The sequence below is a fragment of the Peromyscus californicus genome, unplaced genomic scaffold (assembly GCF_007827085.1).
Source record: "Peromyscus californicus insignis strain IS unplaced genomic scaffold, ASM782708v3 Scaffold_3__1_contigs__length_106647218, whole genome shotgun sequence".
NCBI lineage: Eukaryota > Metazoa > Chordata > Mammalia > Rodentia > Cricetidae > Peromyscus > Peromyscus californicus.
This window is the reverse complement of record NW_026294551.1, coordinates 57,157,789-57,182,421: the sequence shown is the minus strand read 5'-3', so window position 1 is coordinate 57,182,421 and position 24,633 is coordinate 57,157,789. Positions and strand designations below refer to the sequence as shown.

The following is a 24,633-nucleotide window of genomic DNA, read 5'->3' as shown; positions in this document are numbered from 1 at the left end:
GAAGCATAGAGATGAGAATCCAAGCCTTTCAAAGCCTGTCGGGGGTCTTCCTTCACTGAACTTCCTCTACATTAAAAACTGGAAGCTCTCCCTGGCTTTCTGTTAGTGGTTTGGCATGCAGGTTGGGGGGGGGGGGGGGGAACGACACGACATGACCCCAAAATAGAGCAACAAAGGGCTCCTTTTGCCTGTTCCTAAGCTGAAAAGCGAATCCTCTGTACACTACAGACCTGGGGCAGAGTCCTAACCAAACTGTACAACTCTGCACATTTCTAAGACTGTCAGAAAACATCTATACTCTGCCTCCCAACCAGAACACTATAAAATACATAGGTCTCAGGTGAACATTCCCTACTACACTATTAAGATAGAACAGAATCAAATTCAGAAAATATAAGACATTAATAACAGAAGTACAGTTTAACATTAAAGCATGCAAAGAACTTTTATTCTCATAAAAAAGTTCACAATGTCACACTGTGTCACTGTACACAACACAAAGCACATACTTACAAGGTAAGTTAGTATCAAAAAATACACAAGGTAGCATTTTGTCCTCCAAGACTTCAAGGAATCTGTCCTCAATGTTCTTGCAAGGGGTGAAGGCAGTCAATTAAATTCTTGAGCCCATTTTACAGAAGAGAAGCCAGAGGCAGAGATACAAAAGAGTATTCCATGTGACACGAGAACAAGCAGTTAAAGAACAGAAGTGGGTTCTCTCAGTTTTATGGTTTGACACTAAACCAGGCATCCATCCCACATACTCCAAATATATTTTTAAACTGTACTTCATTAAAATGCATACCTTGCTAGCTACAGTGTTTCATACAAAAGGAAATGTCTTGACTTTAATTTAGAATGTTACATTGACTATCACTGTCACAGAAATAAAAATAAAAGTAAGAATGAGAGACAGAAGAGACAAGCAGCCCTCTTAGAGGTGAGAACAGTTTCCTTCTTTTCTCTTAATTTCTCGTTTTCATAGTTTGAGAATAACTTTGCTTCTAAATCAACATTACCATCTTCCTGCAAAAGGAAACCTGTTAAAAGTCTAAGTAAGCAGACATGTGATTTGTGTTTGTTCAAAACACAAACACGGCAAAGATAATTTTAAGTAATAATCAGTAATTATTTGAATTAACATTTATTTCTATTTTAACAATATAATTTCAATGTGTGGTTGTAAAAAGTCAATGTGATTTTTAAAAGAATTTTATTATTTCCACATATCAGAATTTAAAACAAAGAGTTGATAACGAGAGAGAGAGAGCAAACTCAAACTACTCTTAGATTGAGATTTCTATGTAGTAGCTTATGAATTCTCACTATTCAGTTTTTTTTCCTTAATGATTACTTTTCTATGTTTTCTACATATGTATATTAGTAAATATAACTATACTAACATACATGATTAGGAAACATGATTTTTAAATTTTGTTTTCTAAGTTTACATTTTTACAAAGTTTATCTAAGTCTAAAGAAGAACATTACAGTGAAAAACTAGAACAGTTCACATCCATGTCTGACTTCTGGAAGCAGATTTCCAAAACTTGGCCATAGCTAAAGCAAGGAAGCATGCTACTCCACAGCGTTGAGGCCCAGCTGAAATTCCTGGCAGCACTGTTACTAACTAGAACGTGGGGACAGTTCCTGGGCAGCTCTCGGCTTTGGCAGGAGAACTGTACACAGTTCACTTCTGTACATAAAGGAACACCACCACTGATGGCTTCAGGTCTAACATGACACTGGTGTGCCTGGGACTCTGCACTAGACTAACACCTCCTTATGTTCTCACTTTGTTCAAGAAGCACTGTGGGTAGAGGTGAGCAGCCAGCTGCTGGGATTCCACCTGAATGATTCTGAACTGAGCACGCATAGCTCAATAACTACAGTAAAGTTCTGAGGTTGAGTTGTAACATTTATCTCAGTGAACACTTTATAAACTAAACCAATTCAAGAGGCCTACGTTCCTCCCAAAAGAGAATTAACTACAAGTATATACCTAGATTAACAGTACATTCAAGTTGATGACTCTAATTCAGGACCTTGATAAATAACTCGTTAGAGAATACCTACGGATTATGAGTACTGTAAAGCTAGTTATAACACAGTCACTACCAGGACACTTGCCTATGGATATCAGAACAGTAGCATGGGAAAAGCTTCCACCATTTGCAACAAGTAAGGCCAATGTGGGCTAATACCAAGGGAGCAGAACCCCAAAAAGCTGAACACGTCAGTAAGAACCTTTCCTTCCCTTCCCAGTCTGTCCTTATTCCCAGCCACAGGCAAACAGAAATGCAAAGATGAAATAACACTCACCATGCTCAGAGGCCGAACCAGGGAATGCATGCACTGGTTTCTAAGAAATGCTCCCTTACTCACATCTTAAATTGAAGCTGAGTAGGAGTGCTATTAGTTTGGGTAGCACAAGCCTTTATCTTTTTCTTCTCTTCTTTTTTTCTTACTCAGTGAGTAGGGGAAATGCCCATAAGAGACCATGAAACACTTTAAAAAGTCATCTCATGATTGAAGAAGTTTCATTTACAATCAAATATAGGGAAATTCCACAAAATCGTAATTTTCTTTATTCTAGGCTTTCCATTGGTCACTATTCTATTAACCATGTTTAGTAAACACATGCCCCTGGGAAAATAGCTGTCATTCTTGAAAAGCAATTCACATCTCTTTCTAATACAAAAGTATCTTTGAACTATTTCTATTTTTACTTTAACTGAATGTAACATAGTTTAAATAAACATCTAAAATAATAATGGAAAATTATAACTTTCATATACAAGTTTTTTTTTCAGTGAAGAAATTATATTCTTGGAGCAGCAAAAATAATTTAATTGTCCAAATTTGTATTTAAGGTCATTCAAGCATCTGGTAAGACTTTAAAAGCAGGAAAACATCAATCAACTAAGCATGTAGGTATGATCAGAAATGCCAAGTGGATCCACTATCACCACAGAGGAAAGATAATAAGTTAAATGTGTAGTTCTCTAGCTTTTGGAATAGTGCTATATTTTATGGTTCTTAAAAAAAAGACCTTCATTCTCCTAAAACTACTATAATAGCATGTGCCACTAGCTAGAGATGCAAATTCAGGTAAGAAAATAGAAAAGGAGATGCCCTGCACCCGCTACAGCCCCATTACTCCATACAACCTTCCTCTGGGCCGCATAAAATCTTAAGAATTTTTATTTTCTGTCTTCTACTGACTCATATCCCTGCTAAACAAGTTTATCCTTAGAGTCTCTATACAGATGACATATTTCAATTCCCAAGACATCACATAGCACCATGACCAACAAGGACAAACAGAAGGCAATATCATCCAAAATAGACAGGGAAGGTGAGGTGTGGGGAGAAGCACAAAACACAGATCAAAGATACATTTGTTTTCATGTTCAAAAGTAATAAATTTTATCTATTGAGTATGAAATTATTATGTATTTGCAGTTACTAAGTCCAGAAGAAAGGTTGTGAAGTTTAGCTGTAAACTCATGGAACTCTTTTCAATCAATTTATAAAATTCTAGTTTTATCTTCACCAAATTAACAAATTAATATTTCTCATTGAGGACACTAGAACCTGATACTTTTATATGTTCTGGCTGTGTACTGAGAACTTGTGAGAATATGTCATATCCAACCATAGGAAGAGGACAGAGTTAATGAAACACACTTGATAGCTTGATAAAGGGGATTCTTCCTCTCCACTAAGCACATCATGTGCATTCAAACAGCATAATACTGACCAGCACTAACGTTTCTAAGGTCTAAAGATCATGTCATCACTCCTGTCCCTACGACATTAAAAGAGACAATGATCCAAATCTAAAGGATAGCCAGGGGTAAGGTCTCAGATAGCAAGCAGTGTTAGGAAATATAACAAATGGTAGTTCAGATGTCCCCATGGAGAGTAAGACATAATAAGCCTAGCATAGCTATGTATGCTGGGATATAATTCAGTATCAGATTCAGATAGGTTGACTAAGCAATGGTCAGTTTCGAAGACTAGATTCAAGTATGACCTGTAACACACAATGAGTGGTTAAAATTCACCTATAACAAGCATTTTCAAACTTCCTTACTCCAATGCTCATGTTTCCTTTGAACTGGTATTCTGAGGGCTTTCAAACTTCTTCCCCCATGATCCCAACACCTTCCCTCTTATTTTATTTGTTTGTTTGTTTCATGGTAAAGACTGAACCCAAGACCTCAGGCATGTTTAAACACATTTACCACTTTCCTATATTCTCAGCCTCTTCTAACCTCTACTGATTTATCTATTTTAGTTACTGAGTTTCATGTAAGATTTTTATATGAAAGAACCCACGTTATGAAAACCACTCATTTGAAGCTACAAAAGAAAAAGCACAAATGTAATTCAAAACCCAGCCTGACTGGAGGCAGCTTTGTCGTATCTGGAATTCCCCACTCTTGGGCAGCCTCAGTTTGTACTATGCACAGGAAATACCACACCTCTAAGCAATACTAGGAAGGTAATGGCTCAGTCAATCATGGATTTCTTAATTTAGCCACATGATATAACCAATAAAAAGATCACAAGATAATAAAGATCATTCTTGAATCAAGCAACACAGCCACAAAGTCTGCATCCCTTCCAGATTTACATAATCAAATGTTGTCAGTATGGTCTTTCAATTGCCTAATGAGTACTTTGATATCAAAAGGGAACTTTCCCATTAAAGTCACCTCTGTCACCATCACATTAGGGCCTTCAGAAGAATATGCAAGATATAAATATAAACACTAAAAGAAACACTCCCCCACAGTGATTACCAGCCATCAATATCTACCAAAACCATTAAGGGATGGAACTTTTAACAGAAGTGTTGGCATAGTCTCCAGAGTGTTGGAGAAACAAGCCAAATTGTACTTTTACAATCCCTGTCTTCCCATATGTTGAAGCATCCTCCCTGGAGGGAAGAGGAAGGTTCACAAGACTCAGGAAGCCCCTGCAGCTCATGAGATTTGTAAGTCACCCCCTCCAACACACTTTCACCCTAGGGTTATACAAGCAGTGACAGCTGCCAGAGAGGAGGCTCCTGCTGGCTCTGACACCTACAAGTTGTGCAGGGAACTAAAGGAATGCAGCTTCCATGAGTCATCACCCACTCTGGGGTGGGGCTTTCTGTGGTATGGATTCCTCTGAGTCACCAATGCTGCTCTAAGTAATCCCTCACCTATGTTCCTGTGAGCAGCCCTAATGAACTCAGTGGCTCACCAAGCTACACTTGGGTGGAGCTGTTTCTCTGGTCTGCTGCTGGTGTCCTATCTGGGGTGAATAATTGTTCTCTTCTCCCCAGGCAGAGTCGAGCAACTCTGGGAGTAAATACTGTTTCCCTGATTTGGCGCCCTTTCAGCAGCCAGATGTGGCTGATGGCAAAGCAAGGGCTACCCAGCGCTTGTCAGAACTGAGGCACCAGCTCCAGTGACAGACACAAGTGTGGCCTTGCTCTCCTGGGATTAAGCCAGGCCAACCAGAATAAACTGGTCCCACAGAGACCAAGAGGGTGGAGTAAAGCACAGCACCTTAGGTTGGGTCAGTAGATGATTCACGGAAAATGAGTGGATTAGAGTGCCAAATAGGTGGTGTTTCTCTTCCATACTGCTGTACCCAACATTGTTTTTTATTTACATTTTCCTATTTCTTTACTCTATTTGCCGTGGAGAGAGGGGGGGTGTGTATGCACAAAAGCCAGAGAACTATTGGTGGGAGTTGGCTCTCTCCTTCCCCTATGTTTGTCCCAAGGTCTGAACTAAGGCTGTCAGGTTGGCAGCGAGGGCCTTTACTGCCGGGCCATCTCACCCACCCAGGATGCTCTCCTAAGGAAAGATACAAGCGATGAGATCTTTACTGCCGGGCCATCTCACCCACCCAGGATGCTCTCCTAAGAAAAGATACAAGCGATGAGATCTTTACTGCTGGGCCATCTCACCCACCCAGGATGCTCTCCTAAGGAAAGATACAAGCGATGAGATCTTTTCATGCTGGATTGGACCTTCAATAGTCTGTCTTTCTTTTTAAATATTCTTAGTCATCCAAAGAACTAGTACTTGCTTGGAACAGACAGTAGGCTTTCAGGGATCCTGTCTACCCTCTGTAAAAAGGTGCATTTGATCTAATGCTAACCCTTGAGTATCTCAGAAGCATCTGGAAGAGTAGTTAAGGAGTTTAAATGAGAGCACCCTGTTGAATGGAAGATGGCCCTCTTAGAGCCCGAAGGTTGCTGGCTGAAAAATCAGTACCAGGAGTTGTGCTTCCATTTGGTCAGTTATTAGCCAGGGAGGCCCTAAGCCCCACAAACCATACAATCTATTGCCACTACTACTGGTTACATGCCAGAACTAGAAGTAAAATCCCATGCTGATGACACCACGGCCTTTGACTCAGACATGGAGGGATCAGACTAGGACTGTGATGGAAGTCCCTTCCCTGCTGGCTGACTTGTGTGGCACAGGAAGGCACTAAGGTTGCTAGGGGCTGTCACTGACAGTGTTGCTCAGTTATGGACTCTCTGAGCTGTACCACCATGCCAGGTAAGATGTGTTAACTGGAGTAATAGTGCACTGCACAATGGTCATGGGTGCAACCAACTGCCTTCTGACCAGACAGAACTTGTATCTGCTACTATATTCTAAGGCAAAAGCCCATAGCTAGGGAGATAATAGGCCCCAATGTGGGGGAAAGCAAAACAAAACTGTTGTTTTGTTAAACAGATATGATATGCCTGTCCAATTACCTTCTTAATATTTGTATTTGCAACCACAGGTTACTGCTGTCAGCCTAGATGACTCATGAAAAGAAACTTCTTTCTTGCAACGGGCAGTGTTTAGTGCAGATTCATAGCCAGTCGAGCTTATGAGAGTAGATGACTGTTGCTGTAGCACAGCAGCCCAATGTTCAGTGATAGGTGGAATAATCAGATACACCCATTACCCCTTCCACATCTCAGAGAATTTGGAGTGAGTAAGAGGAAGCAAAAACATTGAGCTGGAGGAAGAGGTAGAACAATGTGTAGCTCTTTCTTTCCCACCGAAGTATTTTATTTCCAACTGGGAGAGAGGAGGGAGGTTAAGGCTCAGAAAACAAATGAAATGCAAAAGGTCCAGGAAACTCTTGAAACTTAAGACTCACATAATCCTGGGGGAATATATAAACAGTAACAACTGCTCTCCACAGCAGGCTGACCTATCTGAAAGATATACAGAGACCACCAGGGATGCAGCTTCCCTAAGTGCTGGGGTGGGGCTTTTCTCTAATACAACTGCCCAAGACCTCCTACCCCTCTAAGTCATCTCTCACCTTACATGTCCCCATAAGAACTCTAATAAATAGATTACCTCACTAAGCTAGGCTTGGGTAGGATCCTTTCTGGGGTCTGTCATTGGTGCCCTAGTTCAGGTAAATGTTTGTTTACATCTCCCTGGAAAAATTAGACAACACCACACCTGTACTGTCTGCATCAAGGCAGACATACCTAACCAGTAAAGGGTAGGGAAGAGCTGAGCTGCAGGGCTGCTGATACTGTCACCAGAGGAACCTTGTCCTTCCTACCAAGTACCTAGGTTCTAGTTCAAGAACACTGAAGTAAAACTCCAAAGATCAAAGATCAAATGGCCAGTACTGCATTAAAAATAGTTGAATAAAATAAAAAAAGCAAGAGAGCAGAGTTGAGGTTAGAAAAAAATAAGGCAAATTAGGCAGGTCATCAACAAAAAGAAAATTCCTAAAGCCCTAAAGTACAATCATACCACTCTCAGTCGGGTATAAAATCCAACCTAAACAACTGGCCTGTTTTCCTGATTAGCCTAGATAGCTCCCCAAGCAGAAGGATGAGACACCATCACAATACCCATACTCTCTGGGCAAGCAGGACTTACTGTGGAATAACCTAGGTGGATGACCATCCTCCTTCTCATAGTTAGCATGTCAGACCATGAGTTGGTTCTTTCTCATCTCGTCTCACATCCCAGGAGCTGCCTTGTCTTTGATTTTGATTTACCTACATCCTGATGCTGCTAGGTGTTTCTCCCAGACCTCAATTTCTCTAACCCTAACTAAAAAATCTAATTCTAATAACTTCTTCATAGACCGAGTTCAAACCTTGAGAGTTACCTACTACAATCACCCTTGAGGACAGCTATGCAGAGAAACCTTCTTTATTACTTAGAGGACAGTGATTTCATGTTTGCTTCATTCAGTGATTAGCCTACCATCAAGAAAAATAGGCCAGCAACCTCAAAATTCACTGCAGTGCTGTTCACAGCAGCCATAAATGAAAACAACATGCATATCCACCAGCTAAGAAGTAGATAAAAAGAATGCAGTGCATTCACACTGTGGAATACTATCCATCCATAAAAAAGAATAGAGTCCTGGTCAGAAAGGCATTGTTGGATATTGAATCTACTTTTAAAAGACAATATCTAGTTTTAAATACTTTACATTGGATTGGATTTTAATAGACTGTATACAAATTATTTATATTGAGATGGATATTGTTAGAAAATGCCATATGTATATTTCAACAGCAAGCTGGCTGCTGTGCAGGCAAGCTGCACAGTTTCATTTGTGGAGCCTGAAAAAGTTTCTCTCAGAAGCTGAGAACACAGTAGTGGATACTGGGGCAGTAGGGGCAAGAGAGAGCTATGGGTAAAGGTTGATCAATAGTTATTACTATAGTTGGAACTTTAATATGCATTTTATTGCATAGAAATTAATGTCTTAATAGAGAATGTGCTGTATATTTCAAGAAACTAGTTTGTATCTACCATAAAAAATTATAAATTTAAGGTAACTGATATTTTTAAATTAATTTAAGCACTGTGTGTGTGTGTGTGTGTGTGTGTGTGTGTGTGTGTGTGTTGCAGGAGTTGAGAGAATATTGCCTCATTATGACTTTTTGTTTTTATGGATTTGTTCTAGATTTTAATTTAAAAGTTTTAATGAGACATTAAATAAATGTCATTTATAGAGAACACTGATCAAAGTCAAGAGTTGACAGCTGCCCTCCTTTTAGAAGCTTCAGGAGACCTCACTGCCAACAATGACTTCTCCCTGGGCAGCTATGGCCCAATCATAGCATGGTTGACAGGCAAACGGTATTACTCACACTTACTAATGAGCAATAGCTCTTTGTCCAGTGTGTGCAATTAAAGCTTTGAGATTAAAACTGTCCACATCTGTCTGCTAACACATCAGGAACTGTCTAAAGACACATTTTACATGTTCCTTGTTGAATCTGATTTATTACACCTTAGTCCATTTTCAGATTAAATCTTATTTCAGGTAATTATGAAGACACCTTTCAACCATTTCTTATACACAGCAAAATCAATCTGGGAAAAGGCATTCTCATAAGGAAAAATGAAAAATCGTAACATGAAAAGAAATTCCAGCTTACTTTTGTATGGCTACTCCAAGTAAATTCTGGAGATTTGTAGGGTAGACTTAATGTCTAATAAAGCAATCCTTCTCCATAGTACCAAACTACATATGCAAATGCTAGCATTGAGCTACTTCAGGAAATGTTTCTCAGTTAACAACAATAAAAAGTTATTCACTGTGTGGCTATCTCTCTTTAAATATAACATACCAAACCTCACTCACCCTTAACCACTCATCACTTCTATATAATTAAGCTTGTCAGGGTGGTCTGTGTGCCTACATGATGACATGTGACAAAAGACTCTGTTTCTCTAAAGAAATCAACAATAGATATGTTTGAAATTCTAAAGTAGGTAGCATCTATCATTCATAAACTGGTATCAAATTAATGTACATTGATCTTATTCTTCCAATATTAATGATGTCATGGAATCCAATGACACTCACCCACCTATGTCAAGTTATGCCTTACTGCTATCCTCTATGTACCAAACTGCTGTGTGTACTCAATGACTTACAGAGACAGTTCAGCTATACAGGAAGTGTACATCTGACGCAAAAGGTGTAGGCTCCATAACTGTCTCTGAGCACCTCATATGAGTTGGAGTTCATATTAGCACTCCAATGTAGATCTCAAAACAGTCATTGGTATTATACTAGTATCTATTATGAGTGTTGGACAATAATTCAATATTTTCACCCTCAAAACTTTAGTAACCATTATACAATCCCAAATATGACCAAATTAATTACTGAGAAATGTGAAAATAAAGTGCTTTCTTTTCCTTTAAAGTTTTTTACTCATTTTAAAGTTTATCCATATTACTAAATAACATGGTGTTGATCACCACAGATGAAGTATATTCAGCACTAAGAAAAAGCAATAATATTTAAAAGTACTTTGCTTCGTACTTGGGAGGCAAGTTTAGAACTTGAGCTATCCATGAAGCCTTCCCTTAAGACCCCGTCAACTGAAGCTAGATACCACACGCAGACAGTACAAGAACTTAAGGACAACAGAACATTCATCAGAAGCATCTAAATCAAATGACTTGCTTCCTCTCCTTACACTGAAGGAGCACAAGGTAAGAATATAGAAACCATTCTAAGAAACACAGTTTGTTTTGATAGGTACTCTAGAGCAGAAGTCCCGGTCTGTGCATTTTTGGGTCTTCGGGCTGTATGCAAAATTTCACGAATGTACATACTTCTTCCTACCAAAAGCACCTTTCTCTCCACATTGTAAAAATATGGTCGCCGGGCGGTGGTGGCGCACGCCTTTAATCCCAGCACTCGGGAGGCAGAGCCAGGCGGATATCTGTGAGTTTGAGGCCAGCCTGGGCTACCAAGTGAGTTCCAGGACAGGCGCAAAGCTACACAGAGAAACCCTGTCTCGAAAAACAAAACAAAACAAAACAAAAAAAAAATATGATCAAAAACAAGAAACTAGAGAGAAACAAAAAATGTTTCTTCAACACTAATTTAACATTATCCTGATATGACCCAGCAGTGAGGAAACATTTAGCTTTGGAGAAAAATACCATCAAGTAAGATGCTGCTACAACAGGCCTGATAGCATTAAAGTACTGAGAGACAGACCCACTCGCCAATGTCATCTCTTCACGCCATTGTGACAGACTCAAAAGAGAGATTAAGAAGATTAAATTAGACTACCTGCAAGGCCACTCTCAACTGTTATAAACTGAGATGTTATTTGTTCTCATAGATATTTTAAGTTTAGTAAGAGTATGGCCACATCTTGTTTTTCTTTTAAAATTGTCCCCAAATTGCTGATGTTGCCTTGAATATCTTAAACAGAACATAATACTTTTTAAATATTTGAACAAACAAAGTACAGTTATACAAATCCATTAAGAGTGAGACAAACACTACCAGTTCATCACAGGTACACAGAGGCCTGCTGGATATGGCTTATAGACCAAATCTCCACTTCTGGCCCTTTTTAGGGGAAGGAGGTAAATGAACAAATTAAATGGCACAACACATTAAGGACAGAATGTGACAGTATTATCACAAGGTACGTATTTATATACAACTTTTAAACCAGGGAACAGGGCAGTACTGAGTAGAGATGGAATAAACCAACAGAAGCCGAGCCGGTCAGGACCGAGTAAGGTTGAGGTTAGTGGCAACAGCATGTGTGTGGTTTCCAGGAAACCTTCAGTAAGACTGCTGTTAGCCCTAGCCCCGCACCTTGCCCAGCCCAGTGTGCTGCTTCTTCCTCCAGCTCCCGCCTGGCCTGGCTCAGAGCAGCACTGCCCTGCTCCCAGGGGTGCAGTGGCCCAGCCTGAACTCACCTTGGCAGTGAAGGGGCCAGAAGTTTAAAACCTGTTAATGCATCATGGCAAAAGTGCAATGAACACGCACACTTCACATACTCACGTTCCAGAGCAAGAAAACACACAACCAGGAAGACAAGCTCTACACAAAACACCCTCAGGGAAAGCAAAGACAGAATTTTAACACCCATTATTACCACAGAGGTAAGAACAGAGCAGTGGTGTTGCTGCACCACAAAACTTCAGCTAATGGATCAAAGTTCCGAAAGTAATCATGGCGTCACCTACTTTAACTGCCATTATCTGCCCACTTGGTTTGTGGACCATTTTGTTGACAGAACCATAAGCTCCTCGTCCAATTTCTCCAAGGTCTTTCAAGTCCTCTGCAGTGAAATCCCAGTGTTGTTCAGGGGAGATCTTCAGTTTTCCTGATGACTCAATGCTGTGTGTTCTCAGTCTCTCTCTGTTAAAATATTGGGAAGCAATTTTTCCACATTTTAAATAGGTTTTAACTTTTTTTCTTTTAGCTAGCACTGAGTAACGTGTGGGAGAGCTCTTCAGCTCATAAGGATACAAGCAGCATGATCTCCAGTTCTGGAGCCCTTTCCATCATCTTGCTTTTTACACACTGAATTTTGGCAAAATACATTTAGGTATCCCGAAGGCATAGCTTCAAAGACATTCATATAACCCAATCTCCTTTTGCTGATGAAACTAACACTGTCTTCCAGTTTGGATTACTCAACAGTAGACCCTTTTCCAGTCTACAAGACTGTATTACCAAGCAAGAGGCCCAGAGTTGAGAATTCATTTCTACAAAGTGCTTACCCTATCACATCCTCTAGCTGGTAAAGCTGTTTACAAAATTTGCTGTGCCTGAGGATAGCCTGACCTACTGTTCCAAACTCCAAAGCCCAGGAAGCAGCCTATAGCAGTTAAAGCAGAGTGTGTGGGATAAACTGGAAGCAGTATTTCTAAGTATTCCCAGTGGTTTTAGCAACATGTAGGAATGAGTACTTTAATATACTATCCTGTTATTATTTACACTGTGCTGGAGTGGGTAAGAGATAAACAAGTGCCAGCTAACTAAAAGGAAGTCTATACTGTCTTATTCAAACCTTTCAACCTCTGTTCAACAGCAAGAGAAATGGGCTGAAAAGGGAGTTGGTTACTAGAAAAAGCAGAGGTCACACTGCATTAAATACCACACCCAAATCCCAACACAGAAACCACAGTTTCCTTTCTCCTGTCCCTCTCCCCACATGTGAGAACAAGCTATGTCAACCAAGAAAGTGCAACATGTACAGACAACTGAGTATCAACTAACTGGTTTTCAATTTCATACTAAATTACTAGAATCTGTTTCAAAGTCTAGCCTTGTCATGGAGCAAGGAAGGTTTAGGGGCTCAGTTATCTATTTTGTTATGGCAGAACTCTGGAATGTCTCCTGCATTTTGTAGATTTTGTTTCCTCTGGCTAATTCTAGGGGGTCTCAAAAACTTTAGAATGCTAAAAATCTTTTTTCCCAAATAGCTATACTGGCTAATGTTAATAATAACCAAGATTCAAGGGTATAGTTAAAAGCTTTGTATATTTTATCTAAATGACTTAGGGAAGCCATGCTCCAAATAAGAGGGTCTCACACTGAAGGCTTGAGTCCCAAAACAGCGGCTTCCACTCACACAAGTGCCTTTCACTTCCATCCTGCCTTGGCAAGGCTAGCTTCCAATGACAGAAGCCCAGAAGCAGGGGCCAAGTGACCACTTCAGTCCTGATGAAACAGCACTGATCTCTGAAGATGAGAAATATATTCAGGCAATAACAAAGAGATTTTTCTCAGGAATCTTTCTCCTGAAGCAAAGTAAGACAGGAAATACTCTAACTTAAAGAAATTCCATTTATAATGACTGTTGCTCTATAATCATTAGTAATACCAGCTCGATGGCTCATTTTAATCATCGATGAAGCACAGCACTGGCCTAACAGTTAACATAGCTAGAAAAAGTTAATTGAAATTACTAGTAAATTGGAAGCAATATTTTAAATAATTGCTAACATGAGGGCCACATGGTTCCCAACACCTTTTCCCTCTTAGCCTCAAGCTGTTTTCAAGTTTCTCTTTTTGGAGGGGCTGATCTGTGACTTGCTTTGAACCAACAGAATATGGTAGAGATCATGGGATACCACTTCATGGCTGCATGATATCACACGCATATGCTACCATCCTTGAGAATGGAAATGAATGCACCACTCTTATATAAAAGAGTGGAATATCTCTTATATATATAATATAAAGCATGGAATATCAACAGGCATAATGCTCTATAATTTTAAGGGCAAATTTTAGCATTATGGAATCTCTCTGATAACAGTTCAGCTTACTTTAGTCAACTATATAGTTTTGAGATTAACCTCTATTTTCTTTTTGAAAGTGAATAGTTAAATAGATAAGAGATACAAAATATCTTATTAAGCTAATAAAACGCCCCAAATTGAGTAAACCACCAGATATTCAACTTTTTGCACATACTACAGAATCACAGAGAACATTCCATGGTTATGACATCACCACACCATATTCCCACAACCTTCACTCATGCTGGGCCAACAACCTTTCCAGAAAAACTAAACTTTTAGCAATTTCCACTTCAAAAACCCAATCTTAATGGTTCCCAAAGAATAATAAGTATAGCACTAGCTTAGGAAACCTGCCTGAACCCAACCATGAATTCCAGCTGTCAGTCAATTTCTGCCCTAAACTACCTTAGAGGCTGTGGTAGTTTGAATGACAATGGCCTCCATAGGCTCATATATTTGCATGTTTGATTCCCAGTTGTTGAGACTTTTTTGAGAAGGATTAAGGGGTGTGACCTTGTTGAAATGAGTGTGGCCTTACTGGAGGATTTGTGTCAATACAAGTAAGGTGTCAAAAGCCCAAATCAGGCCCAGTCTTTCTCTCTGTCCTGCCTGTGGATCAGGATATAAGTAAGCTCTTAGTTACTGATCTAGCACCATACCTCCCTGCCTTCCTCCATGCTCCTCACCATGATGGTCATGGACTGACCCTCTGAAACTGTATGTAAGTCACCAGGCAAATGCTTTACTTTATAAATAGCCTTGGTCATGGTGTTTCCTCACAGTAATAGGATAGTACTAGGACTGGGGACTAGGAAAGAAAGCTTACAAACAACAGGAAGCAAGCACATCTATTGGGAAGCTTGGCAAGGGGGCCAGCATTAAGGCTCAGTGGGTAAAGACACTTGCTGCTAAGCCCAAATACCCTGGTTCAATCCCTAGAGCACACATAGGAAGGAGAAAACCGACTTCCACAGGTTGTGCTCTGACCTCAAAAAGCATGGCATGGCATGTGTCCATGTATACACACACACACACACAGAGTTGAAAAAAAAAAACACAGAAAAAAGCCGGGCGGTGGTGGCGCACGCCTTTAATCCCAGCACTCGGGAGGCAGAGCCAGGCGGATTTCTGTGAGTTCGAGGCCAGCCTGGACTACCAAGTGAGTTCCAGGAAAGGCGCAAAGCTACACAGAGAAATCCTGTCTCGAAAAACAAAACAAAAAAAAAAAACACAGAAAAAATGTTAAGTTCACACTCTTATGACTTCACTCTTGAAGAGGAAGAAAGTACCGACTCTCTAAGATAACCCCCCTTTCTTGAGAAAACAAAAACTAAAACTAAACTGTTTTATCAAAAAAAAAAAATCTCCCCAATAGCCTTCAAGTTCTCTTCATAGTTTTCTACAGATCACCCTAAGCTGCCTTCAGTGAATAATCCATAATGTCCCAACTGCAAGCCCTTTATTAGCAAGCTGTGAAACTCAGCCAGAGTATGTGGCAGATGTAACCACCATGCTGCCCAGCACCCATTCTCCTCTCCATCCTTCCTACATGAGGCAGTAATGCTGTATGTCCTGACTGCTTATGAACTAAACTGTGTTCCCTCTCAAAACTCACATATGAAAGTATCCCTGGTGCGACTGTATTGTAGACAGGGTCTATAAAGAGATAACTAAGGTTAAAGGAAGGTTACTAAGGGTGGGGCCTATTCCAACAAGACTGGTGGTCTTGTAAAAGAAGACACTAGAGAGCTTGCTTCATTCTCACATCCACGAAGAAAAGAGGTCCTATGAGCAGCCAATGAGGTGGTGCCACCTGGAAGTCCTGGGAAGAGACCGCTGAATGGAACTATCTTGCTAGTAACTCGATCTTGGACTCTCCACCCTCCACAACTGTGAAAAATGGCTTCTGCTATCTAAGCCACATAGTCAATGATTTGGTTTTAGTTTTTAAGCAGGCCAACCTAAAATACCAACAACGCTTGCAATTAGAAGTGGTAAATAGGAACACAGCACTTAAAAGGAGTTGATGCAACTCCCTCCCCTCCTCTTTGTTGCTCCAGGCTCCATCAAGGCCCTTGAGAATGGAAGGAGTATCTTGAGAATGACAGGGTGACCACAAAAGCACTCTAGACCACTTCACCTGTGACAACACTACATGAGCCCTAGCCTACTCTAAATGAATCCATAGAAAGGGGAAGGAAACTATGAGGCTTATGCCATTGTCTCTGCACTTGATGCTTGTATACACACAAATTTACTCTGAACTTGTTTATAAAGTCCCTAATGCTTTCTATCTCCCAGTGATTCTGAAGAGAAGGAGAGTCCCATATCCCCAGCATCTGGCACTAGAGGAGACAGGTCAGCAGGAAAGTTCACTCACCATATTGCTGGCAGACAACAACTCCAAACATATTCAAACCCACAACAATTCTAGCCAAAAGCTCTGCCTTGAAAGGAATCCTCAACTCAAGTATCTCTGGTTTCTTCAAGACCTAAGTCTTATACATACTCACATAGAGAAAAACTGACACACTTCATAAAGGTTGGAGAACATACAAGGTTATAAGTGGGACATTTGATACCGAGCTGAAATCCATTCAATACAGGCCTCTGTGCATCAATGCACAGAAATTAAAATCTGAAATCACAGGTTTACTTTGTCACATGAAAATCTGCAAACTGTCGCTTTTGATCCTACAAATTCGTACTGAACTCTTTTCAGATTATTTAGCTTTTGGACAGATACGGCCAACTTGTCCATTTACTATTTAATACTGTGTCTAAGACAGCTATCATCTTTTCACTGACCCACACAGAATCTAAATTTCCCAAAGCCTACAGATTTAAAAAACAAAGAACTGTGACATTATGTTATAGAACATTAATCAGACCAAACGAAAAAAGTTGTATTTGTTTGCTTGCTTGTTTTTTTGAGACAGGGTTTCTCTGGGTAACCTCAGCTGACCTAGACCTCGCTCTGTAGACCAGTTCAAGGCTGATCTTGAACTCTTAGACATCTGCCTCCTTCTGCCTCCCATGTTCTGGGATTAAAGGCATGCATCACCACCGCCAGGCAAAAAGTTGTATTTCCATCCCACGTGACTGATAAAGCTACCTAGGGATTTCTATATAGGTGGGTTGATTTCATGTTGTTTTCTATGTAGATGGGTAGATGTCACGTTGCTTGTTTTATTTTAAATACAGTGACACAACCAAGAAGTGACAGCCAGCTCCAGCTGTGCTTGAAACTTCAAACTTGCCCTCTGTTAATACTGTAGTGGTGTCTGCTTTGCAAACTCAGCAGCAAGACAGGTTTCTGAACCACTCCTGTCTAACCAGACTTCCTAAGCCAACACCCTTGCCAAGGCTGTAGAGGTAGAGAGAAGGAAAACCTCACTCACAATTCGGAAAGAAAACACTTTCTGTTTGTACTTTTCTATACAGCATGTATAAATAACAAAAACTAGTTTACAAAACTTCCACTAAAGTATCTTAACACAGCAGTTATTAAATAGCCACCTCATTTTGGTCAGGGCTACACAGCATGCTTGCATGGACTTGGCAACCAACAATACCCACCAGTTAAGAGCACACTTTGCCTTGTATTCTAATTTGAAACAATACTAAGATTAAGTAACTTTCCCCTCGTTTTTGAGGCAGGGTCTATACAGACGCCTAAGCCATTCTCCAACTCTTGCCTCAGCTCCAGGTATTGGGGTTCTTTCTAAGCACACTTTACCGTGTCACTGGTGCATCTGAACAGTTCTGCTCCTGCTGATAATAAGCATTTCTTGTTCTGTTAACTGCCTGAAAGAGCACCACTGAGATCCACTAGTCCAGGTGTCTGTTTTGTCGTTGGTGCTCTGCCTAACAAGTTCTTTATCAAGAACCATAAATCCTGTTCCTCATAAGTGTTTCACTGACTTGTTTACCTTCTCAATGAACTCAAGAATTTATATATGTAAAAATTCAGTTATTTATGTTTTGAAATCAGCTACTCATTCATCCAAACCTAGTCTCCCATTTTGATTTTTCAGTCTCATTTTTTATAAGTTACATTTCTTTAAAATTTTTTATATTATTTTTTATATATGAGTGCTTTGCCTGCATGTATGTATGTGCACAATGGGCATGCCTAGTGTCCACAGTGGCCAGATGAGGGTGTCAGATCCCCTAAAACTGGATTTATGAACAGTTATGAGCTACCATGTGGGCGCTGGGAATTGAACCAAGGTCCTCTGCAAGAGCAGCAAGTGCCATTAACCACTGAGCCATCTCTCTAACCCCTACAAATTCATTTTTTTTAACATTATAAAAAAACTAGTCATTGCTAGGGGTGAGGGAAGGAAACTATTTTGAATCTTTAGAACTCTTACTGAGAGATAATTGTTTTCTATCTACTCCTACAAATCCTGTTCCCCTCTCTGTATCAGGGTAGCACCAAGTTTCCCATTATAGAGTATGGAGAGAAGGATGACTCTCACAACAGAAAAGACAGACACAAGGCATCAGGCATAGATGGTAGTGGACCCCGAGAGACAAAAAATCTGCTACTGTCCTTAGCTGCTGCCTGGAAAGGAGATCCAGGAAGTGTACTCAGACTGCTGCAGGGAAAGGAGATCCAGGAAGGTGTGGCAGTATCCTTGTGCTGAGGACATGGATCTGGGAGTGTAGGTAGACCAAGGCAACAAGAATTAGCAAAGCAAGGTACACAGAAAAAGCATCTCACAGACATGCAAACCTTCCTTATTCCCTATCAGTGCATGTGAGGAATGACAGAAGCTGTGAGACCCCAGGGCCTGGGGTAGTTACGAGAATCTCCACTGCTCCGGTGAAAAGTCTCCCACCTCTAGTCTCCTTGCTCTTTATACTAATAAACTCTGAACTGACAGCAGAGGATTCTAAAGCATAAATCCTGGTGAAACGAACATAAATCACTGCCACTACAATTTTCTACTTCCACCAACAATGCTTTACTCATGATGACCCACTTTCCCAGATGGATGTGCCCTCATCCTTTTCTCCCCTGTGAAGAAAAGAACTGTTATTTTCTGCCAAGAGAAAAGATAAAAGGGGACTTGGACAGGGCAGAGGGGGCCACCCTTCCACAGGCAGTCTCTGCTTGAGGAGAAAACCTGGATAAAATTTTTATTTTGGTAGCATCATAACGAGCACAGCCACCAATGAGAGGTCAGCATGAGAAGTAGGTGTGCTGGTACACACCTGTAAGTACACACCAGGGGGCTGAGGCAGGAGGATCACAGATTCCAGACCAGCCTAGGACAGACAACAAGACCTGTCCCAGGAGGAATAAAGAGTATCTGCAATAAAGCAGCTTAATCTAATCCAGACTGTATGATGAACTTGACTTCATTCTATTTTCTTATCATATTTCTTACCACACACTCATGAAATAAATAAAACTGTTACTGCATTCACGAGAATTTTTATATTTCCAGAAAACTATTTAGGCTTAAGTATATAATTCAACCACATCATAAATGTTTTGATAAAGTGAAAAAATTATAATATTCCCATGGTCTTCTACCATCTCAACTTGGCATCCAATATGAACATATTTATAGACTAAAGAATTCAACTAGAAAAGAAGACTTCATTTGATCTTTTCTCTCTGGGAAACTCTCCCTGGAAATACTGGACTAAGCTTCATGTTTCTTCACTGCATCTATGAATGGAATCAGAACACACTAGTCCTTAGCAGACACTTGATCTATAATCCCAGCAACATTATCCAAAAGTATGGAGTGGTCGTTTAGTACTTCCTACTTGTAGATCTTAATTTGGGTCTCCTGCTAATCATCTTTGCTTAATTCTTATGATCACCTCCATGGTTTCATGTAAGGCTATAGGCATTAGCCTATAGATAAGGCTATATATAAGATAAGGCAAAAATATATAGATATATATAGACATATAAGATATATAGATATATAAGGTTATATATATAGATAAGGTTATATATATAAGGATATATATATAGATAAGGATATCTATATCTATATATCTATAGATATAGATATATAAGGCTATAGGCATTAGCCCATCAAAATAAATGCAGGAGGGTTTTCTCTCTAGGGCAGCATCCGCACTGGAACCCTAGTTTGATGCTTCACCACATATATTCATCCCTTTTCAAACATGCACCCAAATATAGTGATTGAGATTTCCAGGGACAACAAGGGCAGACACCATTATCCTGAATATGGCTCATGAATGTGCCCATTTAAGAAGAAAGAAGCACTGCAGACCTCCCAGCTTCAGCTGGTTACTCAGACACTCCCACAGTAGAGACATCCCAGGGAAAGCCAAGCCTCAGGCTCTTGCACTGGTGTGTTCCTCTGACACCGCCATCTACCATTTGATTACTTGGTGCTTCTTCTGAATCAGTTTGTTTCCAATGGCACAGCCATGAGTCTCATCCCTCATAACTCAGATTCTTGCTTTGGTTCCCATCATTTTTCATTCATTAAAACTCCAAGTGTGTTTGTTACTGTTTGGAGTTTGAGAGCTGAGAGTTGAGGAAAGACGTAAGAGATGAGAAGGGGACAAATGAAGATTCTGGCACTGTTTTCCTAAGTCCCTGTGAATTCTGGTCCTCTCCCTCTAGAGCATCCTAGTGCTCATCTCATCTCCACTGCTGTTCATACCACATGGCCATGCTCTATGGTTTATATGGCCCCATACTTGAAGAGGATCTTTCCCAATAGCTCAAGCCTCCTGCAGTGTGTATTCTTCACAGCTGTCCAAAAGAAACTGGCCAGGGACTAGCCTTAACACAAAATGTGGCAGAAGGAAACAAAACCCAGTTCTTCAATAATCCAAATACATGTCTATCCAGAGCCTCAGAATGTCACCTTATCTTTACAAATCTATAGTACAATCACTGAGTGTGGAGGCATATGCCTTTAATCTCTGTACTAGGCAGGCAGGGGATCTATGGGTTTGAGACCAGTCTGGCCTACATAACAAGTTCCAAGCCAGCTTGAGTTCTGTGGTCAGATCCTGTCTTAAAATAAAAGACAAACAAACAGAAAACCCTAGACTCTTGCTATTCATATACTTGTACGGCTTTTCAGACATTTCAAACAGGATGACTTTCCTTAAAAGGAGACAGAGAAGAAGAGAAGGTGTAAAATGAAGACAAAGGCAGAGATTATAGCTCCTCTAAGACAAGGCCAGAAAAGCTTGAACTACCAAAAAGAGGAAGACAGGGAGGGAGCCTTCTCTAGAGCCTGCTTGAGAAGCATGATCCAGTCACCACCTTAATTTTCCATTTCTGGTCTCTAGTACTGTAAAAGAATAAATTGCTATTGCTTTAAAAGACCAACTCTCACAATTAGTTATAACAGACATCAGAATACATTATCAACCTTTTCTGTACAGAACCAGAGAGTAACTACTTCAGGCTTCACAATACAATCTCTGCCATAAACATGCTGCCAGACCATTGTGGCTGTATTCCAATTAAACTTCACTCACAAGATCAACCTAGCCAGGAGCTACAGCATACTGACTACATGACGTGAATGCTACCTGACTATCATTTAAGCACCTAAACTACTGTGTATTTTCCTAGATCCCTTTTCTCTTCTAAATTTCTATTCTTATACCATAAGAAAGCCGAATTATCTACTCAGATCCTACAGATTTATTTCCAGAATTTAATCTCAAAATGCATTTGAGGTTTTTTTTTTTTTTTTTTTTCCTTAAAAATCTTGCTCCAACATCAACAGGATTAGGGATCTGTTAGCCCTTTCTAGGCTTTCTCATCATTTAGTAAGTGCACTAAGAAGGCAGCAGATCTTCTTACTAGTGTGTTGGGTGCCTCTCTTAGCTACTGTCTTTCAGCAGGTGATAGTAATTACCTTGATGGAGTTCTTGCTCAAAATCGGAACCTGATTTCTCAAACATGTTAACACTTTTCCTTTAAAGAGCAAAACCCACCTTTTGTCTAGGCCCACCTTCCCGAAGAGCCTTTCCCTGTCTACTGAAGCAGAAGTGTGCTCCCCTGCTTCCTCACCACTCCTCTAAGAGACGCACTTACCTGATTCTCTCCCCATGGTACCAAGCAGATCTTCCTTTCCAAATCACTTTTTCCTTCCTGTCTTTAAGCAAGCTCCAGGTTAATGAACCAGGATATACAAAATGCCTCAAAGTTGTTTTACTCTCAGCATACACACACACACACACACACACACACACACACACACACACACACACACACTCTCACACTCTCATTCACAAAACTGCCAATGTCCCTTAGACAAGAAAATAAACATGCACATATCCTGATCCACAGCAACTGCTCCTCCATGCATACGCTGTGAAGCTCTCTAGATGAATACTGCTCTATGCATCCTTCTGCAATGCAGCTCTGTTAATTCCGGAAATTTCCACAGTAAACTCAGCCTGTCGGTTACCATGGAAACTGCCTGCTTCCTGGCATTACTAACAAAATGAGTGTCTTTTCTAGACCTAAGAAGCAGCAAAAGGAAAATCTGAAAAAAGTCAACAAAAAATTTGCTCAAACAATCCAATTAGAAGTACTTACATTCTAACATTCTTAGTCAGAAAGGAGTAAGAAGCTGGGTACACTGTAGGCACCTATAACCCCAGCATTCAGGAGACTGCAGTAGGAGGTTGGAAGCCCTTAGCCAGTCTGGGCTAGGTAGTGAGACCCTGTTTCTTGAAAGGATGGGAAGGAGGAGGAAGGGACAAACTAGAGAAATCTTCAGTAGTTGGGCCAATACTAATTTAAGACGGAAAGATAAACGTTCCTCACCAAGGAAATAGTGAGGTTAAAGAGGATGAGACAAACATTCCTGCTTATATATTGCTGCTACAACCAGTGTATTTGCTAAGAGCTGGCCCTCTACGACCATACTCAAAGCTTATCACTACAGTTGTTTCCCTGAGCTATATGTTTCCAACCCGTACCCCCACCACAGCACTTAAAAGAGTACTTAAGGAATTCCACTAAAGACTCTCTTGGCATACACATTGCTAATTGCTCCCTTTCCAACTGCTTCCTTGAAAAATGCTGGGCTGCTATGATATCACACACAACCAGTTTGTCTTCCACCTCTCAAGCATCTTTTCTTATTCTCCGCATGTTCCTTAAGCCTCTACTACATTTCTTTGGAGTTTGGCCCTATGTACCATTCTCTCACCAAAATAAAGTCCTACCTTTTTACTAAGCAACTTTATTATCACTATCCTGACAAATCTCAGCTTCCTTTAAATCTCAATTTAGTACCTACTTATTGTCAGGTCCATGGATGTGACCAGGTCACATCACACTCCTACCCACACAGACACATTTGTTGCCATGACGGAGGGAAACCCTCTGAAAGGAGAGATCAAAATCAACCCTCCCTCTTAACTGTTGCTGTCAAATACTTGTTACAGTGGAAAGTCCACTGTATATTTTGATAGCTGCTATGTTTTCCCACAAGAACATATATATGCGTATTCTAGTAGGGTTGTTTGGGAAAAGAAGTAGTAGTGGCACAAAGCTTACTATTTTATAATTTTCTGTATCAATGGAATATCCTTTTGTTGTTGTGTTTTTGGAGACAGGGTCTCACTATGTAGTTCTGGCTGACCACTCATTATGTGGACCAGGCTGACTTTGAACTCAAAGAGATCCACCTGCCTCTGCCTCTTAAGTGCTGGGATTAAAGGTGTGCACGACCACATCTGGCCAAATTAGAACATGTATTAATTTTTTAAAGATGATATGTTCAATCTAAATGGTAAGATTATACTTATCTATATTAAAAGAATGTGATAATTTTGTTTATTGAGACAGAGTCTAACTATTCTGTCCAGGCTGTCCTTTCTCTTGGGCACAAGGGAACTCCCACTTTGGCTTTCTTAGTAGCTGGGACAATAGGTGCAAGACCACATCTAACTCAAAAGCGCTCTTTTGAAAGTACAATAAAGACAAATCCCAATGTTATCTAAAGGCAGCCAACCACTCAGGCATACACTAGACTTGGCATGATGCCACAAGTGCTCCAGAGTAGACTGTGTACCAGATAATACTTGATACAACTTGATAAAAATTTTTACGCAGGCTGGAGAGATGGTTCAGTGGCTAAGAGTGCTTAATGCTCTTGCAGAGGACCTGTGTTGAGCTCCCAACACCTACATCAGGTAGCGACCACCTGTAACTGTAGTTCTAAGGGGTCCGACACCCTCTTCTGGCCTCCACAGGCATCAGCACACATGGTATACATAAACTCACACAACATACCTACATATATGCACATAAACTAAATAAATGAATTGTACACAAACAAATCCCTCTATAGCTGGGCCTGCCCAATGGTAGAAACTGTAATAGTAGTTTTAAGGCCCTAGATGAAATCGCTAGCACTGCTAAATAAATTAAATAAATCAATCATTCTACATTTCTTTCAAGCATCCTAGCAAGGGAAACTGAATGAGCAGAAATGACATTTGTCATATACTTCTCTACTAGCATAAGAAGTGAATTCAACCAACACCTGTGTTCATATATTTATCA

At 40.3% G+C, this 24,633-nt stretch overlaps 1 protein-coding gene across 8 annotated transcripts in view; it reads right to left on the bottom strand.

Moving 5' to 3' along the window:
* Map2k4 (mitogen-activated protein kinase kinase 4) overlaps positions 1-24,633 on the bottom strand; it is a 96,961-nt gene that overhangs the window by 31,100 nt on the left and 41,228 nt on the right. For 5 of the 8 annotated variants that reach the window (XM_052756906.1, XM_052756908.1, XM_052756907.1 and 2 more), the window contains one exon: positions 12,012-12,186. The exons of 1 other annotated variant lie outside the window; for it this stretch is intronic. In XM_052756906.1, coding sequence (XP_052612866.1) covers positions 12,012-12,186 — 175 coding nt within the window. Of the gene's footprint in view, positions 1-513; positions 607-12,011; positions 12,187-22,146; positions 22,325-24,633 lie in introns of those variants that run through there. 2 more of the 8 variants (XM_052756913.1, XM_052756912.1) reach the window with 2 other exon arrangements.